This window comes from Rattus norvegicus, chromosome 2 (assembly GCF_021556685.1).
Source record: "Rattus norvegicus strain SHRSP/BbbUtx chromosome 2, alternate assembly SHRSP_T2T, whole genome shotgun sequence".
In the NCBI taxonomy this organism is placed as follows: domain Eukaryota; kingdom Metazoa; phylum Chordata; class Mammalia; order Rodentia; family Muridae; genus Rattus; species Rattus norvegicus.
This window is the reverse complement of record NC_141535.1, coordinates 17,605,617-17,623,999: the sequence shown is the minus strand read 5'-3', so window position 1 is coordinate 17,623,999 and position 18,383 is coordinate 17,605,617. Positions and strand designations below refer to the sequence as shown.

At 32.4% G+C, this 18,383-nt stretch overlaps 1 protein-coding gene across 1 annotated transcript in view; it reads left to right on the top strand.

The window, feature by feature from the left end:
- Positions 1 to 17,260, top strand: part of Rasa1 (RAS p21 protein activator 1) — an 82,010-nt gene extending 64,750 nt beyond the window's left edge. Inside the window, 14 exon segments of the mRNA NM_013135.2 lie at positions 911 to 998; positions 1,734 to 1,811; positions 3,133 to 3,290; positions 3,608 to 3,684; positions 4,788 to 4,960; positions 5,217 to 5,376; positions 6,486 to 6,628; positions 7,768 to 7,883; positions 8,644 to 8,730; positions 10,491 to 10,558; positions 12,536 to 12,624; positions 13,677 to 13,754; positions 15,106 to 15,240; positions 16,128 to 17,260. Coding sequence (NP_037267.2) covers positions 911 to 998; positions 1,734 to 1,811; positions 3,133 to 3,290; positions 3,608 to 3,684; positions 4,788 to 4,960; positions 5,217 to 5,376; positions 6,486 to 6,628; positions 7,768 to 7,883; positions 8,644 to 8,730; positions 10,491 to 10,558; positions 12,536 to 12,624; positions 13,677 to 13,754; positions 15,106 to 15,240; positions 16,128 to 16,211 — 1,534 coding nt within the window. The 3' untranslated portion in view covers positions 16,212 to 17,260.
- Positions 17,261 to 18,383: the final 1,123 nt, after the last annotated feature.

The following is an 18,383-nucleotide window of genomic DNA, read 5'->3' as shown; positions in this document are numbered from 1 at the left end:
CTTTGGCTGTCCCCACAGAGCTTATGGAAAGGTTGAAAAGAAATAGTATGGGGAATGTCAGTCTTCCCTCAAAATGAGCTTATTCTTCAAGTTTCCCAATTTGTGCTGTTCTTCATATCTTCACACGGTCGTTTGTTATTTCTGTACTTTCCCCAGCCTTGATAGTTAGATGTAATCATGTTATATTTAAATTAGATTACATTATATTAAATTGAAATTCTCAGTTCTCAATTTTCCATTATTTTATGTTCTTCCCAAAACATGATAAAAATCTTCGTCAACAGTAACAAAGAAATATTTATTGAGTTCTGAACACTTCCTAGTTAAACATTATATTAAGCATTTTCAAGTTTTATTGGAAAGTCAGCACATCGCCAAAGCAGGTATCTGACAAATGATTTATTGTAATTTATACTGGAGGAAGATATGAACAAACATTGTAGGTCACTAAGCTGCAGAGCAAGTGGTGTAGGAAAGATGGTGTTTTTGATTTAATAGATAGAAAAATTAAGACTCAAAAAATTTGAAAGTAGAAAATTATAATTCAAGACATTCAAACTCCAGTCTGCTTAGAGATAAGCATTAACATTTTTCAAGTAAAAACATTCCTTTTCACTTTTCAGTGCATGTACACAGTATCTGTGTATTAATTTCGTGTCATTCTAGAAACTCTGCTTAAAAAAATTTATGACTTTTCTCTTTGTAATACTTTATTTTAAATATGGAATGACAAATAAAAGTTTTGCATATGCATGATATTTTAATCTGGCAGAACGAACTACCTACTCTAAATTAAAAATTATAACAATCTTAAATTACTTTGTGGCTTTTTAAAATTGGTGTAAATATTTTTAAGTTTCTAAATAATTTTTCTTTTTCTTTTCGTCTCTCTGTGTGCATGCGTTTCAAGGCCAAACTGTTTTCAGATAGTCGTTCAGCACTTTAGTGAAGAACATTACATCTTTTACTTTGCAGGAGAAACTCCAGAACAAGCAGAGGTAAGATCACTTTTTCCTAAACTATTGATTTCTTTGTATTAGCCTAACCTTCCTTATTAACTAGCATACAAAATTGCCGTAGAACAGTGTTATGAAAGCATGTGTAAAGTCTTAGTAATTTAACAAATGAGAAACTCCTTGTCAAAGTTTTTGTTGATAGTTTTTGGTATTTTTTCTTTTAAGACACACAGTGAAGTGTTATGAGGAATGAAAAGTGCCCTTAAAATCGACCATTAAATACCCTATGAATTCATTTGAAACTAATCATTTAAAATCATATTTCCATAAGTTAGAAGTGTTCTCAGTATAATTTAAAAGTAAGCTAGTTAGTTGTAATATTTCAGTGTTTAACTGTATTTTGTATAAATGTGGCTGTTTTCTGAGGAAACTGAAAAATAAACTAGATTAAAAAGTGAACAAAAGTGGCTGGGTATAGAACATCATTTGCAAGGCCTAGATATGAACCAGATGACCATAATACTTTGGATACTAAGTAGGCCCTTTGACATAAAGACTAATAAAAATATTAGAGAGAGAAACTCTATTATTTTGTTTCTCTTTCACTTTAATAGGACAGAAAAATTATAGTGCAGCATGTTCTGAGAGTAGGAATGGCAGAGAATGAAAGGCAAATAATAAATATAAAGATGATCAATTGATAATTGCATAAACTCATGCCTGTTTTTTAATACTTTTTGTTTATGTTTTTGTTTTTGTGTGTGTGTGTGTGTGTAGGATTGGATGAAAGGCCTGCAAGCATTTTGCAGTTTACGGAAAAGTAGCCCAGGGACATCTAATAAACGCCTTCGTCAGGTGGAACTTCATTTTGTCTGACTTGTAACAGTTAATTTTCTTCTCACTTTGCTCTGTTCTTTTCTACGCATGCTATTTTTGCTAACATTCTTAAGAGTAGAAAGGTTACAGCTTTGCTGTCACTTGCTTAATGTGGTAGCAGTCTTTTATCAGAGTTCTTTTCCACTACTCTGACTCCTAGTTTGTGTCAACTTGTAAATGAATACAGAGGATTAATTTTCTACTTAACCCCACCTTGTGCATATTTGCATATTCTTTTCTGTTTGGAAAACTCTCAGGTAGAATGATAGGTACTGTTTTCTAAAGTTAATCATACTCAAAGTAGTATTGTTGAAAACTTCTCGTTTTCATGGGATAGTCTTTTTTTTTTTTTTTTTTTTTTGGAGACTGACTACATGATTTTTAGGAAATAAGCAATCCTAATAAAACCTAAACTTTGTCTATATTTTTGTTTATTGGAAGTTTAGCTAAACTTTTTTATTTGGGTTTATACCTTTTCTTAAATATTTTTATTATTAGAGATGGGGTTTCTGTCTATAGCCCAGCCTGGGTTCAAGCTTACAGTAATCCACAAGCACCAGTTTCCTGTGAATGCTAGGATTACATGTGTGAGCCACCATAACTGACTTAGCTCTTATTTCTTGGCCTTCACTTCTTTTTTTGTTGTTTCAAGTCAGATTTTGACATGGTTAAAATTTTGGAGAAAGTTAAGACTGTGTATAAAGTGACCCCTATTAATGGCTATTTCTAGTAAACTTGTTGAGTTTAACATACTGTTTTATTGAAAATATATAAAATAGTTATTTAGGTAACTAAATACTCTTTGTAATATAAATCCTGGGTTTTGTCCCAAGGACATTTAATTATATTTAAGACTTAAATATTTATTATATAGAAATTGTCATATATATTTGTACATGTAAAATCATAGCTAATATCTTGATGCTCCGTGACTGACTTGTTAGAGATGACATAATGAACAATTATAGGCAGAAGATGGTCGTCTCTGGCACCAACACTAATTGATCACTAATTTATGGTGATAAATTAGTTTCTTAGAATTACTGTCTTTTCTGAAACGTCAGAAATTAGTTAAATTAGTTAACATTAGTGTCGTAGAAATATTTTAACCATGAGACTTATTAGAGTAGTGAAATTTTACTGTAAGTATACTATGATATTTGTAGTTTTGATTTGGATAGTGATAGTAGCAAAGCTTATTTTTTTTAATATTACGAAAAACAAGTTATTATTTTTTGGGTTTTGAAGCCTCATATACAAATATTGAAATGTTAGATATGAATTTTTCTGTTCTCTTTAGGTCAGCAGCCTTGTATTACATATTGAAGAAGCTCATAAACTACCAGTAAAACACTTCACTAATCCATATTGTAACATCTACTTGAATAGTGTCCAAGTAGCAAAAACTCATGCAAGGGAGGGGCAAAACCCAGTATGGTCAGAGGAGTTTGTCTTTGAGTAAGTCATATTTTATTATATTCAATCAATTTTTAGAATCATAATTACATTTTTCTCCTGCTGTTTATATATAAATTATCTGTTTAAGTTTCTGTTGTTTTCTAGGTAATTTCTGTTGGCTTTTTTCATATTTACTGGCAAAATGCCTCTGGATTATTGAAAAGCAATGACAAATGTTTTCAGTATTTCTTAGATCTTGTTTTAATGGATTATTAATGATTTAATCTTGTTTTAAATCTAACACACTGAATTTTTATAAAGAAATAAGGTACTTTGATACTAGAACATTTTTCTAATTTTTCTCCTTGCTTCTTTAGTGATCTTCCTCCTGACATCAATAGATTTGAAATCACACTTAGTAATAAAACAAAGAAAAGTAAAGATCCAGATATCTGTAAGTTGATTATGAAGCTTTCTAAAGTAATAAAAGTATATTGCATATATTTGTATAATTTATAATGTGTCAAAGTGGAAGCAAATCACATGCTATATAACTTTTTAAATTTTTTGATTGTTCAGAGGAGATTATGAAAGAAAGAAAGAACAAAATGGCTGAAGTGTATGTACTGTAAATCTTTACAACTTAAAATATACAAACACCAACTTTCCTGTTCCCAAAGAACGAGAAAATGGGAGTGGTGATTGTTTTTATCTCTCTACTATTTTAGTTTTCCCTAATTTTCTATACTTCACATATTAAAGGTCACTCTTAAGACTAGAGCTATGTAACTCAGTGGTATAGTATTTGCTATAGTATTTGCAGAGACCTGGGGATTAAAATCTAAACTTGCAAAGAAAAAGATAAAACAAAACATAGCACAAAATTTAGGTGTGCTTAATAGCAAATGCTCCCTTCCTATTCCAGGCAGTACATTTCTGCCCATGTTTTTGGTAGGACAGATGACAGTGTGATTTAATGAGTCACATCAGGGCGAATTAAGTTTATGTCTTACAACTCACGGTTTTAGGGTATATAGTGATATGACAGATCAAAACCTGAATAGAATGTTCAGTCTTGAATTACTTACCTTTTAAAAAAAAAGTGTTCCTCCATTACTTATATGATAATATCCCAGTAATGGCACAGAACATTCTATTTGGATGTGGTCTTTCTTGCTCTAACTTTTTACTTCACTAGCTAACTCAATTCATAGTTTTTTGTTTGGAACAGACTTTTAACTCCCCTAGACTGATTTAAGAATCCTTGTGTCCAAAAGTATTATCTACTGTTGCAGCACTTGAATTGTATCCTCTTTAATAGCTTAGGACATTTTGCATGCATATCAGACATTAAGTCTTAATTAGTTCTTAATCCCATATACCCATACCACAGGCGAATGCCACATAGTAGGCCTTCAGTAAATGAAGAACAAAACAGTTATGTATTGGCTTTGTGGTAGTGTTGAAAACTTGCTTAATGAACAGCATTTAAAACTAGAGAAAAGTATTATCAAGAAAAGTTTATTATATAACCATAGATTTGTTTTTCCTTTGTAGTATTTATGCGTTGCCAGTTGAGCAGGTTACAGAAAGGACATGCCACAGATGAATGGTTTCTGCTAAGTTCTCATATACCACTAAAAGGTATTGAACCAGGATCTCTGCGTGTTCGAGCACGATACTCTATGGAAAAAATCATGCCAGAAGAAGAGTACAGTGAATTTAAAGAGGTATCGTTTACTAGTTTTATCATTTTTAATGATACTAAACAGAAATATTTACTATTCAATAAAAATCCATTAAGTTAAATAGCAGACTAGTAGCCAGATGTAAGAAACACATGTGATTTTCTTCTTAATGAGACTAGAAATATATAGGCAACAAAGTCAATTTTTAACAACCATATTCAATAGATATGTGTTTTTCAATTATATTTCCCATTGGTCTTGCTGTGTACTTCCAACAGTGTTTTTGTGTCACTTTTAGCTTATACTGCAGAAGGAACTTCACGTAGTCTATGCTCTATCACACGTATGTGGACAAGACCGAACACTACTGGCCAGCATCCTACTGAAAATATTTCTTCATGAAAAGCTTGAGTCATTGTTGTTATGCACACTAAATGACAGAGAGATAAGTATGGAAGGTAATACATGGGTGTGTGATATTTTAAAAACTAGATATCAAACATGTATGCTCTTTCTTTAAATGTATTAAAGAAACAATTAAATCATTTTAAAAGGATGTAAGATTCTTTGTTTAATATGGGAATGGATTGCTCTTTCTGATTGTCATGACAAATAAATATTAGAAACTGTTAGAAAATGATTTTGTTCTCTTCACTGACTCGCTGTGTGATCAACAGTGATGTAATATTTATTACCTCAGTTTTTACTTAGTAGTTCATGAGTAGAAGTCAGGTATCTGGTGTATTTTATTTCTAGATTCTCTATCAGTTCCAAGGCCACTGTACACTGTACAATACTATGCTCTTCACAGATTCCTAATCTATTTTCTCCTAGCACTTTGATTAGGTGATAAGCCTTCCCTTCTTTAATCAAAATTTATAAAAATTATTTTGTCAAGGAATAAATAAAATTGTATGTATTTTTTATATGTGGTGAAGAGACACAATTACCAAGGTAACTCTTTTAAAAGAAAGCATTTATTTGGGGCATTCCTTGTAGTTTCAGAGATTTAATCTGTTATCCTTTGTGACAGTATAAAACATGACAGCATGTAGGCAAACACTGTGGCAGTGTCTGAGAGCTACATCTTGATCTGTAGGCACAGAGTAAGACTCTAGCCTCCATGTGGGCTTTTGAAACCTCAAGCCCATCTCTTGTGACATTTCCAACAGGGCAAACTTCCTAATTATTCCAATCCTTTCAAATAGTGGCACTCCTGGTAAGTAAACATTCAAATATATGAGCCTATGGGGACCATTCTTACTCGAACAACCACAGAGGGGAAATAATTTGTAAAGCAAGATACGGTTCCTATGTTTATCACAAACTGTTGTTCAACAAACATGCTGCAGAACTATTTGAACCTTAACTTCTCATATGAACATGATGGTGTTTATTTCTTCTCACTTATGTTAGTAAAGGTTTAATTCACTCTCAGGTAAGGTGAATTAATACATGTTAACCTCAGCATATGTATGTAAAAGCACATTACTGAAGAAAAATGATTTCCTGCTTAGTTGTATTAGTACAGTTTTATAAATACAATGAAACATCCATTTTTGTGTAGATGAAGCCACTACCCTATTTCGAGCTACAACACTTGCGAGTACCTTGATGGAGCAGTACATGAAAGCCACGGCCACGCAGTTTGTTCATCATGCTTTGAAAGACTCCATTTTAAAGATAATGGAAAGCAAGCAATCATGTGAGGTAAGCATTTATAGCTTTAATCTTTGCAGCAAATAGCGTATTTTAATGAGAACTTTTCAATTACATCTTTAGGAAAGTACCTTATTTCTAAAATTTTCAATGCAGTTATGCTTTCTAATAGATTTATAGTCCACCTCTCCTTGTGCACATACACAGCTCTTTGAGCATTTCTGTTATTATATTAATGATCAAGTATACTTTACTTTAAGAAATGTGTATAACATAAATTGAACACTTTTCTAGGAACTTTTGTTGTACATGTTGAGTATCTGTTATTGAAAAAAAAAGGGAAAAAATTTGTATGCTTCATATACACAAAGTATCCTCAGGATGGAACCTAAGTCTTAGGAGTGAATTTAATTTTACACGAGGTCTTGGAGGCTTGTGTTAGGGTTTGTCTGTCATGTGGGGATGTAGAATTTCCCATGGGGATAGTGCCATGTCAGCAGCCAAAGTCAAACTTCAAGGTGCTGCCTTGTATAAGATGTTATAACATCTTTTCCTTGCAGGGATTTCTGGGTTATGTTGTAGGGACTAAAAGAAGATGAAATGAAATCCACTGTGAGTTTATAGGTGACCCATACCATCATGAGTAGAATCGCTTACATGACTATTGTACTTTATGAATGTTATAGAGCTATTTCAAAGAAAGATAGTATACATTTTTAGGATTAATATAGTGTCAAGTAAAATAAGGAAATACTTTTTAATACTTGGAACTGTCAAATATTAATTCTGCCACAACAAAATGAGTCATTTAAGTTGACAGGAATCCCATAATTACCCTTTCTATGAAATTTGACAGAGTCTTTCAGATTTGTAGATAAATCTGGCAGACCGGAACAGTTGGATGGTGGGGAAGTGGGGTGTACTTGAAAAGTTCTGGGAAGGGTCATGATTTTACTGAATATATTTTGGTTATTTTTCTTAGCCACTAAGAAAGTTGAACCTCACTAAAAATATGTTTTCTTCTCAGATAAACAGGACTAAGTAGTTTAGTAATCAGTTGAGAAACTGAAAATGAATTTTAGCAAACTTACTGATATGTGGAACAGTTGACAGCTTTGAAAACAACTGCTCATTTACCACAAGTTTACTTGAAATTCAATCATCACAAAAAATAAATTTGTGTTTCTTAGTTAAGTCCATCAAAGTTAGAAAAAAATGAAGATGTGAACACTAATTTAGCACACCTATTGAGCATACTTTCAGAGCTTGTGGAGAAAATATTCATGGCTTCAGAAATACTTCCACCGTAAGTTATCAAATTTTCCTTTGTCTTTTAATGAATTATTTCTATTACCTTAGCATTATAGTCAGACTTTCAGTCCTTAAAAGATGGATTATTTTTAAGGAAAAGAGATTAAAAGAATGAAATAGCTGTTAAAGAAGCCAGATGTTATTAAAGACATTGTGGCACGTGTCTGTAATCCCAGTATGGGAGAGGTTGAGGTGTTGAAGCAGGAAGAACATGAGTCTAGGCCAGCCTAAAACATGTATTTACAAATTACATTGTAAGGTTTTGTGGACCAAGTAAGTCTGGCTTATATTTTAACTTAGGGAGTGATTGATGTGTCTCAAATCTCAGGACGGTATCTGGAAATTTAGTCTTTAAATCTTGCCTCACATTAGATTTCCAGTAAACAAAAACCAAAGAAGTTGAAAATGTACACAAGATATAGGTATTAATGTCTGATTAAATTACATTGTGAGAAAACTCACTTGTTTAGATGGATGAGTCCAAGTAATAGAAAATGTGCTATATTAATTAATCTATTCTCATTTCTAATAACTTGTTTCATATTTTTCATTTACAATTCATTGAGCAAAGTATACTGGATTATGTTTCTACATCTATTACAGAATGTATTACTTTTGACCAAGCTGTTTTTTTATATGAGAAAGCTAACTGTATTAAAATATGGTATACAGTTTGGGTAAATTAAAATGTTGGCTGCTGTTGGATTATCGTTATATTTACTTTCTATATTGAGACATTTATGTTATTTTGGCAGGACACTGAGATATATTTATGGGTGTTTACAGAAATCAGTTCAGCATAAGTGGCCTACAAATAACACCATGAGAACACGAGTTGTTAGGTAAGAGTCACTTCATCATTTGTCATAGACATGTATGCAACACACACTGATTTGTGTATGTAGGCAGAAATACAGAAACTTGTTGCTTGGAGAAATAAGGTAATTAAACCATCTGGATTTTAGTTAGTTTGTAACATCTGGGATTACAGGCTGATCTCCAGCCACCCCTTGTAATTCTAAGCTCTGACTGAGTCTGGTCACAGGACACTAGGAGCTGCTTTGGCAGCTGTAATCATCATCCAGTGATGAAGCAGACAGAGAAAGGTTAAATAAACTATGTGCTTAAGTTATAAATGTTAATTTCTAAATTCTTAATATTGTTCAAAGATTTTGGTAAGCATATCTCTGCTAGAAATTTAGTAGAAATACATCAAATCCAGTAGTTTTCTAGTAATTATGGAAAATACACAGTACATGTAAAAATGTAAAATATGAGTTTTAAAGACACTTTCTGATGTAAATTTGTCAAGGGAATTCTACTTTTCTTGCAGATAGGATTTCTGATAGTGGCTTAAGGGCATAGCTATGTGGTTGAGCACTAGCTTAACACTAAGAGGTCCTGGATTTGATAGCTATCACTGAATAGAACAGCAGACCAAAACCCATCAGTTAGCTGTGCCAAGACATACTGAAGAATTGTAGGAAGGAGACGAAAAGCACAGCTCAGGCTCAGCAGCTGTGTGTGATGGACATTAAACTGCTCTGTACTTTACATGCTTTAAATATGTATAACTGTTAAACTAATACAACAGGGAATCCTCTGATTGGATTAATGACAGTGTGCTTTAGAGACTTGCTGCCTAAGGTGATTTCGCTTCCTAATCATCTGTTAAATTGTGTAGTATCTATGTATTATTTAATTTAAAATCACCTTAAAAATTTAAAAATATTTTTTACTGAGATTTATTAATGGTTTAATTAATAAATTAATTCCCAGGTTTCTAGTTTCCAGACCCTACTAAGACATCAAAATGTTTTCAGAAAACCTTATGCAGGAACCTTCATCAAGGGGGATAAAAATCAAAAGGGGAGGCGTTGTTAATTGTTCCAAGTAATTTGTAGAAGGAATTTTAAAACTATGGGGAATAATGCTTGTCAAGATTAATTATTACCATGTATTCTTTAAGAAGTGAAAATTGATCTTACATGACAACATATATTTAATACTACTGACTGAGTTCTCAAAGTGAAATTGATGTCAATCACGACAGCTATTACACCATGTTAAGTTCTGTTGTTTTGAAACTTAACAACTTTTAAAGAAAACTTTAGAATCTGTAGTATTATTGAAAAACTTTCAGTGTTTAGTGAATACATTTATTTTCATTTGTCCAGGCGTCACTTATACTGACAGTGTATTCCAATGTCTATATAAGTTGGTAACATTAGTGATATAGCCAACTTAATTTACTCTCGCAGACCTGTATGTTTAAATAAACTTTAAAAAGACAAGCAAGAGAGTGGATGACTTGGACCCTATGTATGTATAAAAGGTTTATTTGAATCTTTATAAGCTTCCAGCAAATCTCAATGTTTTTAATATACTGCTTCCTCTAGTAGAAAACAAATTACTAATCCACTATAAACAGGTAAGAGATTTAAGTACAAATTTCTTTCCAAAGTTAGTTTGCTTCTTAAATTTCTTAATAACTTTATTTAGGCTTTCCTATGTTGATAGTAAAAGTTATGGTTATAAGTTTAAGTTTATTTGTATATAAACATATAGTTTCTAAAAAAATTTTTTTTCTTCTTCCAATTAGTGGTTTTGTTTTTCTTCGGCTTATCTGCCCAGCTATCCTGAATCCACGGATGTTTAATATCATCTCAGGTAATTACCTTTTAATATATTTTCAAATGAGAAAATAAATCAGTATTTTTATAATACTTGATAAAAATATTTGCCTTTTAAATTAAAAAGAATTCAAGATACAAATAAAATAATATTCCCTGCCTTGTCTTTTAGTATCTAAGATGTTAGATTTTTCTGATCCTATGACACTTTTTTATTTTAAAAATTCTACATTATACTCACTTGAGCACACACACATACATACACAGGCACTTGCTTGCTGTGGGGCATGTGTATGGGTCAGAGGTCAGCTTTTGGGAGATGACTGTCTCTTTTCACCATGTGAGTGCCTGGGACTGAAATCACCGCATCAGGTTTGGTGGCAAAGCACTTTTACCACTTTTGCTGGCCTGCTGGCTCTGACAAGTGTTTATAGAAGATTAGGAAGGGCTCTTGTGTCCTTTGTCTACATCAGGTTGGTAGCTGTAAGCTAAACGACCAGGTTAAAAACATATGTGCAGCCAGATTAGCAGTCTGAACATTTACAAAGATAGCCCAGGATTCTTTTAGTTATAAAACATTAGCTCTTTTACATTTTAATAAGCTTGACCCCATCTTGCTTTTCAGCAGTGTCCACATAAAGATTTAAAAATTTTTAAGCTTAAGAAAAAGTGTTGGTGTTTATGACTTTAATGTTATAATGAGCCCATAATATTAATAGAAGGAAACAATCATTTTTATGCTAATACTTTGAACCTCAAAGCTATATTAAAAATTATTTGGGCTGGAAATGCATTTGTAATCACAGACCTTAGGAGACTAAGACACAAAAAATCTCAAGGCAAGCCTGGGCTATGTAGCCAGACAATGTCACTAAACACAGTGAAGTGTACCTACAATGTCCATATGCATGAAGGATGAGTCTGAAAGAGTCCTTTTGATCTTAAAAACAAACTGAAGAACATAGTCTTTGCAATGTGTTTACTTTCATATTCATCACATTCCTGAAATTTTTATTACTAGTAAAGTGATTGAATACATGAATATTAAGAATAAAAAACTGGGGCTGTTGGAATGGTTCAGTGCTTAAGGTCAATACTGCTCTTACAGAGGACCTGAATTCACTTCCCAGTACCCATGTCAAGTGACTCACAACTACTTATGACTCCAGCTCCAAGGGATTAGATGTTGGTCTTGCTTCTGTGTGTAACTACACTTACTCATTTGCTCATACCCATACCAAAATACCCACAAGGCTTAGAATTTTTTGAGAACTCTAAACATTGGCCTTAAACTGTCACAACAGGATTTAATCGTGTTAGATTTTATAATACAATACAAAACAGTAAGTCAACATATAAGATTTGCTGGCTGCAGATATAACTAAGCTGGTGGAACGCTGGCAGAGTGTGCACGAGGCCCTGGGTTCAACCCCTTGTACCTAATAAAACTCAGGTAAAAAAATAGCGATGAGTTTAGAAACCCCAGGTTGTCCATGGACATGTGTCGGGCCTTAGTTGTCAGTTTTTATTTGGTAGCTACAAATAATTTTCATTTACATTCCACTTTCTGTGTTCTACAGGAAAATTGTTCATGAATTCAAAACTGATCTTTAAAGTGAACTAGCGACCTGCAAATAATGTTGACAGGAAATTGCTAAGATTGCAAAATGCTCCCTAAAGTGGGTTGAAATTAGCTTTGTGCATTGTCCTTTAAGGTTTGTAGAGGGACAGTCTTAGTAATATAGCAGCTGTTTGAAGTACTCTGAAATATTATCAGCCAGTTGGGAATTACTCAACTTTGTAGTTTCCTTTTCACAAAACAAGCAGCACTGATAAGTGTGTTCAATTTTACCCTTTTAATTCAAGTTTGAATAAGTCTATTCTGGATATATTCTGAATAAAGGATTGTTAGTATTTAACACTAAAGAAATACTAAAAGTGCTAAATGTTTAACCATTTACATGAAAGTAACCGCTAGAATTGGTGTCATTGGCTATACTCAATTTTCTTCTAGATTCTCCATCTCCTATTGCTGCAAGAACACTGACATTAGTGGCTAAATCTGTGCAGAATTTAGCAAATCTTGTGGAATTTGGAGCTAAGGTAAAAAAATATTTTGATACTTAAATTTATAAATCAGATCACATTTAAATGGAAATTTAAGTTCACAATGAACATACACCAGATCTTCAAAACATGTTGGAATGATACAGTTACCTGCTTTTGTGACTTAGTATATGACAATTATGTACATGCCCCTCACTAGTCAGTATACAGTCCTTTGACTGATGTTCAGACCTAACAGGTAACTTTGGGATATGATTAATAAATGAATACACATTTTATTTAGGCTTTTGCTATATATTCCACTATTGGTTATTATTATTTCTTACCAGTTTCATTTTTCTTTTTTTTTCAAAAAGATTTATTTACTTTTGTGTATGACTATTTTGCCTGAATGTATGTTAAATGCACTGCTTATGTGCATTGTGCCTACAAAGGTACCAGATTCTCTGGAACATAACAGTTATAAGCCATCATATGGGTCCTGGGAATTAAACCCAGGTCCTCCTCAGCCACAGTAGCAAGTGCTCTAAATGCAGAGGCATTTCTGCAGTCCCACAGATCCTTATGCTGCTCAGCTGCTAGGGGTGTTACTTTGTTTCATTATTGTTCTTTGAAATTTCATGCCTACATCTTTGGGATTTCCAGTTGAACATTATCCCTTTTGAAGCTTGTTAATACTTTACTAACTATAAACTATAAACTACAGTGGGTTCGGATTTTAGTTTAAGTAGTTTACATTAATGGGTTACCTTTAGAATTTTCCTGAAACCCAATGCATATTTTACAATCATAGGGAGTTTTTGGTTCACTATATTTTTAATTCCCTATAATGTGTTGGATTCTTCATAATTTATCAGTAATTAATTATAGATCTACATATAAATAATTTGTGTCTGCCAAGCTATATGTTTAATGGTTTTTAACTTATAATTTAATTTTGAATCTTTTTATTAAATACCTTTCTCCAGTCCTCCACATAGCTGTTTTTATTAGAAAATTTCACATGAGTAAATTCTTATAGCATGTATAGCTTTTGTTGTAAAACACTTGTTTTAAGGCATATGAGATGTAAGTTTTTAATTTTTTAGGAGCCTTATATGGAAGGTGTCAATCCATTCATCAAAAGTAATAAACATCGCATGATCATGTTTTTAGATGAACTTGGGGTATGTATATAATTTTCAAGTTCTTTGAGAATGAGGCTAGCCATATAATAAATAACCTTTAGATTTTAAAACCAGGACCTCAAAATAAAATCTTTTCTGTCCAAAATGTTTTTCACTTACTCTTGCTTATGTCAAGTATACACACAATTACGGCTTTCAACCAATACTCTTTCAGACTGTCCTTTCATTCATTCTCATTAGCTACTGTTAGATTTAACCTTTTAAGTTGTAGGTTAAATAGATTTGAAGCCATTTATAGAGTTAGATGAAATAGTATAATTACTATACCTCACTTGAACTATTATGAATTAAACTGATAAAAAATTGAAAAATATATTCACATTTTCTCAGACCCTAAATAGTAAAGTTAAATTTTCTACATCATATACATTTCTAACACTGAATGAATTTTAAAATAAATATATTCATAATGCAGTATGTGTACATGGAGAAAAAGCTGAAATTAGCATGTATGTGTGAGTTGAGCCAAGTTTATGTCATCAAAAGTGTAGTGATTCATTTCAAACCAAATGTCAAAAACCCACTTTGGCCAACAAATGAAGCCTAGCAGCATAAGCTTTGTATTTATAAGAAACTTTTATGTGAACTTCTGCAAAGCTTCTTAGTTTTCCCTTCATTTTTGTCCTTTCTACTAACCCTCAAACTCTGTGAAGGCAAGCTCTTTTCCTTGTTATTTAGTAAATAAGTAATTCAATTAAATGAATGTATTTTAGTTATTTCTTTAAAAAAACTAAAATGTTCAATTTTTAGAAATGTGTGACAAGTATTATCATTAAAAAGTGGAGTATATACATCTATGATTGTTATTCTATTCTATGTTAAATTTTACTTCAAGACCTAAGATAGTATTGGCATTTAATGCAATAATACAGTTTAGGAAATTTATTTTGATGACTAACTTACTTCATGAATCTTAAACATGTTAATGCCCAGTAATCCCATATTTTAGAAATTATCTTGAGCAGTCTAGAAAAATTGTAAACAAACTACATTTTTATTATACTTTCATAATTTAGTTCCTCTTTAGATGTTGGTTAATTTAGACAGAGCATTTAGTGGTATTCAGTCTAGGAATTTTAAGTTGTAATGATATTTATTTTGCATATGTCTAAATTTACAAAGAAATAACAATTCACACTCGTTCTATGGAAGAGTGTAGACCCAGGCTTCTCTGTAAATAGAGGGTCTACAACCTAAATAGAAGTTCTATAACCTATTTTTAGCAGAATTACCTGAATGAGAATTTTTGTGCAAATTAATGTTTTATATCTAGTTAGAAGAGACTATGAGGATTTTTATTTCTAAATGTAGTTTTATGGTTCCCTTAAAGAATGTACCTGAGCTTCCGGACACTACAGAACATTCTAGAACTGACCTGTCTCGTGACTTAGCAGCATTGCATGAGATTTGTGTAGCTCATTCAGATGAACTGAGAACACTCAGTAATGAGCGTGGTGTACAGCAGGTAAGTCTTTACAAAATGGTGATGTTCATACTTTATAAATGGTACATGTAACGATGGCAAGTGAGTTATTGTTAGTAGTAAGGAAGGCATTGTTATTCTTTCACTTACTCTCATACCAAGTACATGAGCAAAATTACTTGTGAAACACAGAACTATATGAGAAATTTGAAAAAAAAAAACATGACTACAGATGATACTTTATTATAGCGGTTCAAGTTGGTATGGATCATAACTCACACTTTAAAGAATAGTCCATAATAGATTTTTGCTGTCTAACCAAAGTTGTAGTGGATATATTCAAAGAGGAACTAGTACTGGAAAGAGTTTTTAATTGACCTAGTGATAAGTCTTTCTTGAGCTAAGGAGGTTAAATGTGGAGAAAAGGGAATCACAGAGAAAAATATAAACCAAGATACACACATCCTACGTCTGATTAATTTCCCTATGATTTCAGAAAATAGTAAATGCTACCACCACACTGCACTGCTTTCTTACCTGGAATAGATTTTACAAATGAATTACAATGGTGATTATGAATTCTCATTAGCATGAAAGTCTAGAATCCTCACTTTTTCTTTTAAACTGAGAAAGCAGTCCTAACTAATTAGAGTACAATTGGAAAAGCATTGCCATTGTTTAACTTAGATTTTCCAAGGTTTATAATGCCAAAATTTAGTGTAGTTAAGAACTTCTCTATCTTAATTACAACTAAAAATACTCAGTTTAAGTAATCAAAATTCAAGTTTTGAGTGGAATCTCAGTAACTTAAGTATCCTTCATTGCTTTGATGTAGCTTTTATCAAAACTACTCAAATCCTATAATTGAAATTTTAGACTCTTATTTGCTTTGTGATTTTTTTTCCCCCCACTGTTTCTCCTCTGTCTAGCATGTACTGAAAAAGCTTCTGGCAATAACAGAACTGCTTCAACAAAAGCAAAACCAGTATACAAAAACCAATGATGTCAGGTAGCAGCCCGGTGTTCTGCATGGATTCGGCATGCCCAACGTGGTAATTCACATCACCATGTCTCCTTTGCTCTTGCCAAAAAGAAAAACAAAATAATAAAGAGAGAAAGAAAAAAAATAGCACACCTTTCCACATTCCAGTGATGTGTGAGCTATGCAAGCAAAAACCCAAGACTGCTGGAGAGTAACTGCCAGCACCTCTGTAAGCTATCTGTGCAGAATATTGTGCACTTTTTCCACATGGAATCTTTACCAAACTCTGAGCCTTGGTGTACAGGTCACCCTTAACAACAGCAAAAACGCTGACTGACGTGTCTTAAACTTTGAAAATATATTTTCAGTATATTCAATTGCCAAAGTTTTGCTGTCTCGGAAAAGGAACTATGAAATCAACTGACAAGAAAACTCATCCTATTGACAACAGAATTTAACTGGATCGCAGACAGTTCTTACTGCAATTTCTTCTTTATAAACATGACCATTTGACTGTTCACTGAATTTATTTGTATTTACAGTTTCCAGAGTTTGACATTATAATAGGAACAATCTTGCTATATACTTTTTAAAAATACCGTGCTCTTCTTTCCGGAATTGTTGAAAGACAATATATGAAATGGATGACTCTATTGCTCATCAGCTTTATTTTTTAAACACACCACTTATTTTGTTGGAATTGTCAAAGACTGTACTTAGATCCCATTGCTTTTGTTAAAATGTTTACAACAGTAAATAGTTTAAATTCAATAAATATTATTGGTCATTGTACCAATTATTGCATGTTACCCACTTGACCATTGTATAGATTGCTGATGTGTCTTTTATGTTTAAACAAACTGCTAGAATACTTTTGTCAATTCTAAGATGGTTTTTGTTATCTCTGATTATGCAGACAACCTCATCAGCCACTTAACAACTTACATATCTTTCAATTTGTACTTGTTTTTCCTGCTGGAAATTTAGTTTGTATAGTTCATCTGCTCCTGTGTATGTATTTTTGTGTGAAGTATTCACAAGGGTTAAGTTAAAATAAACTAAGGGATAGCTTGCATAATTGATTAGCTTACTATTGGACTTAATTATCTTCTTCCTATTTAGGGATAGTTCAAGCTTTAATATCAGAGCAAAACCAGAGGGAATTTTATTGTTTCTTTCACAAAGGATTCCATTTATTTACTCAGTGTACAACTTCTTAAGGAACATGTCTTCCTTCCTATATTTTGATGACCAAACTTAAATATGTAGCAGAGTATTCTTAGTAATCAAAATAGATTTTTTAAAAAAAGAACCACCAAGGGAGGTATAAAGGAAGGTATTAATAAAGTTTCCACCATAAAAATGTTTTTATGAAGGCCTAGATCCATAAAACATTTGATTGCATTACTCAAGAGATATTGTGTATAGGGAAAGATGTTAAGTAATCAAGGTCTATTGCCCTTTGCTGAGAATCAAACTATAGAATATTGGGATCTCCCTAGCCTACATATAAGGATGAATACTGCCATAAAAGTAAATTGACTGTCCTCACAGCTTCAATCGAGTTAGCTGTGGTTACAAAATCAAAACAAAAAACAAAACAAAACCAGCTCCTTGGCTTTGTCCTCAGTGCAATTCCCATTATTGATCATTGGCTGCACTATGATTCATCTCTGTTCTTAATTTATAAAGTAAAAGGGCTACAGATAGGTTACTGAAAATACGGACTTTGGAAAACAGGGAAAGATCCAGTTTAAGGCATTTTAGTTTGTCCTTGCTGATTGTATGTGAGCCTATCTACCATTTTTTTGACCTGACATGCTCCTCCCGTTTTCTACCATTTACTTTAAAAGAAATCTGACTTGCCCTCAGTTTTGTATTTTAGTGACATGCTTATTATTAGTCTCTTAAATTGGAATGGGAAACTTGTTATTTACCTTTGTAGACCCTGTAGTAACTAGGTGGTCAGTGATAAGAGAAATAAAATCTCTCAAACTTATTTTTAATGGGACTGGGTAGGAAATTTTCAGAGAAACATATGGCCCTTGCTCTGATGTCAATCTTTTCAGTGATCTGAAAGAAAGACAGACACTGCAAGCATCTCCAGTTGTGTCTATTGTCTAGCATGTTGTTGAACTACACTTAGGCACATAAGTGTTCGATTTTACTCTACTTTTATAAAGCCTTACTTTATAAATTTTAT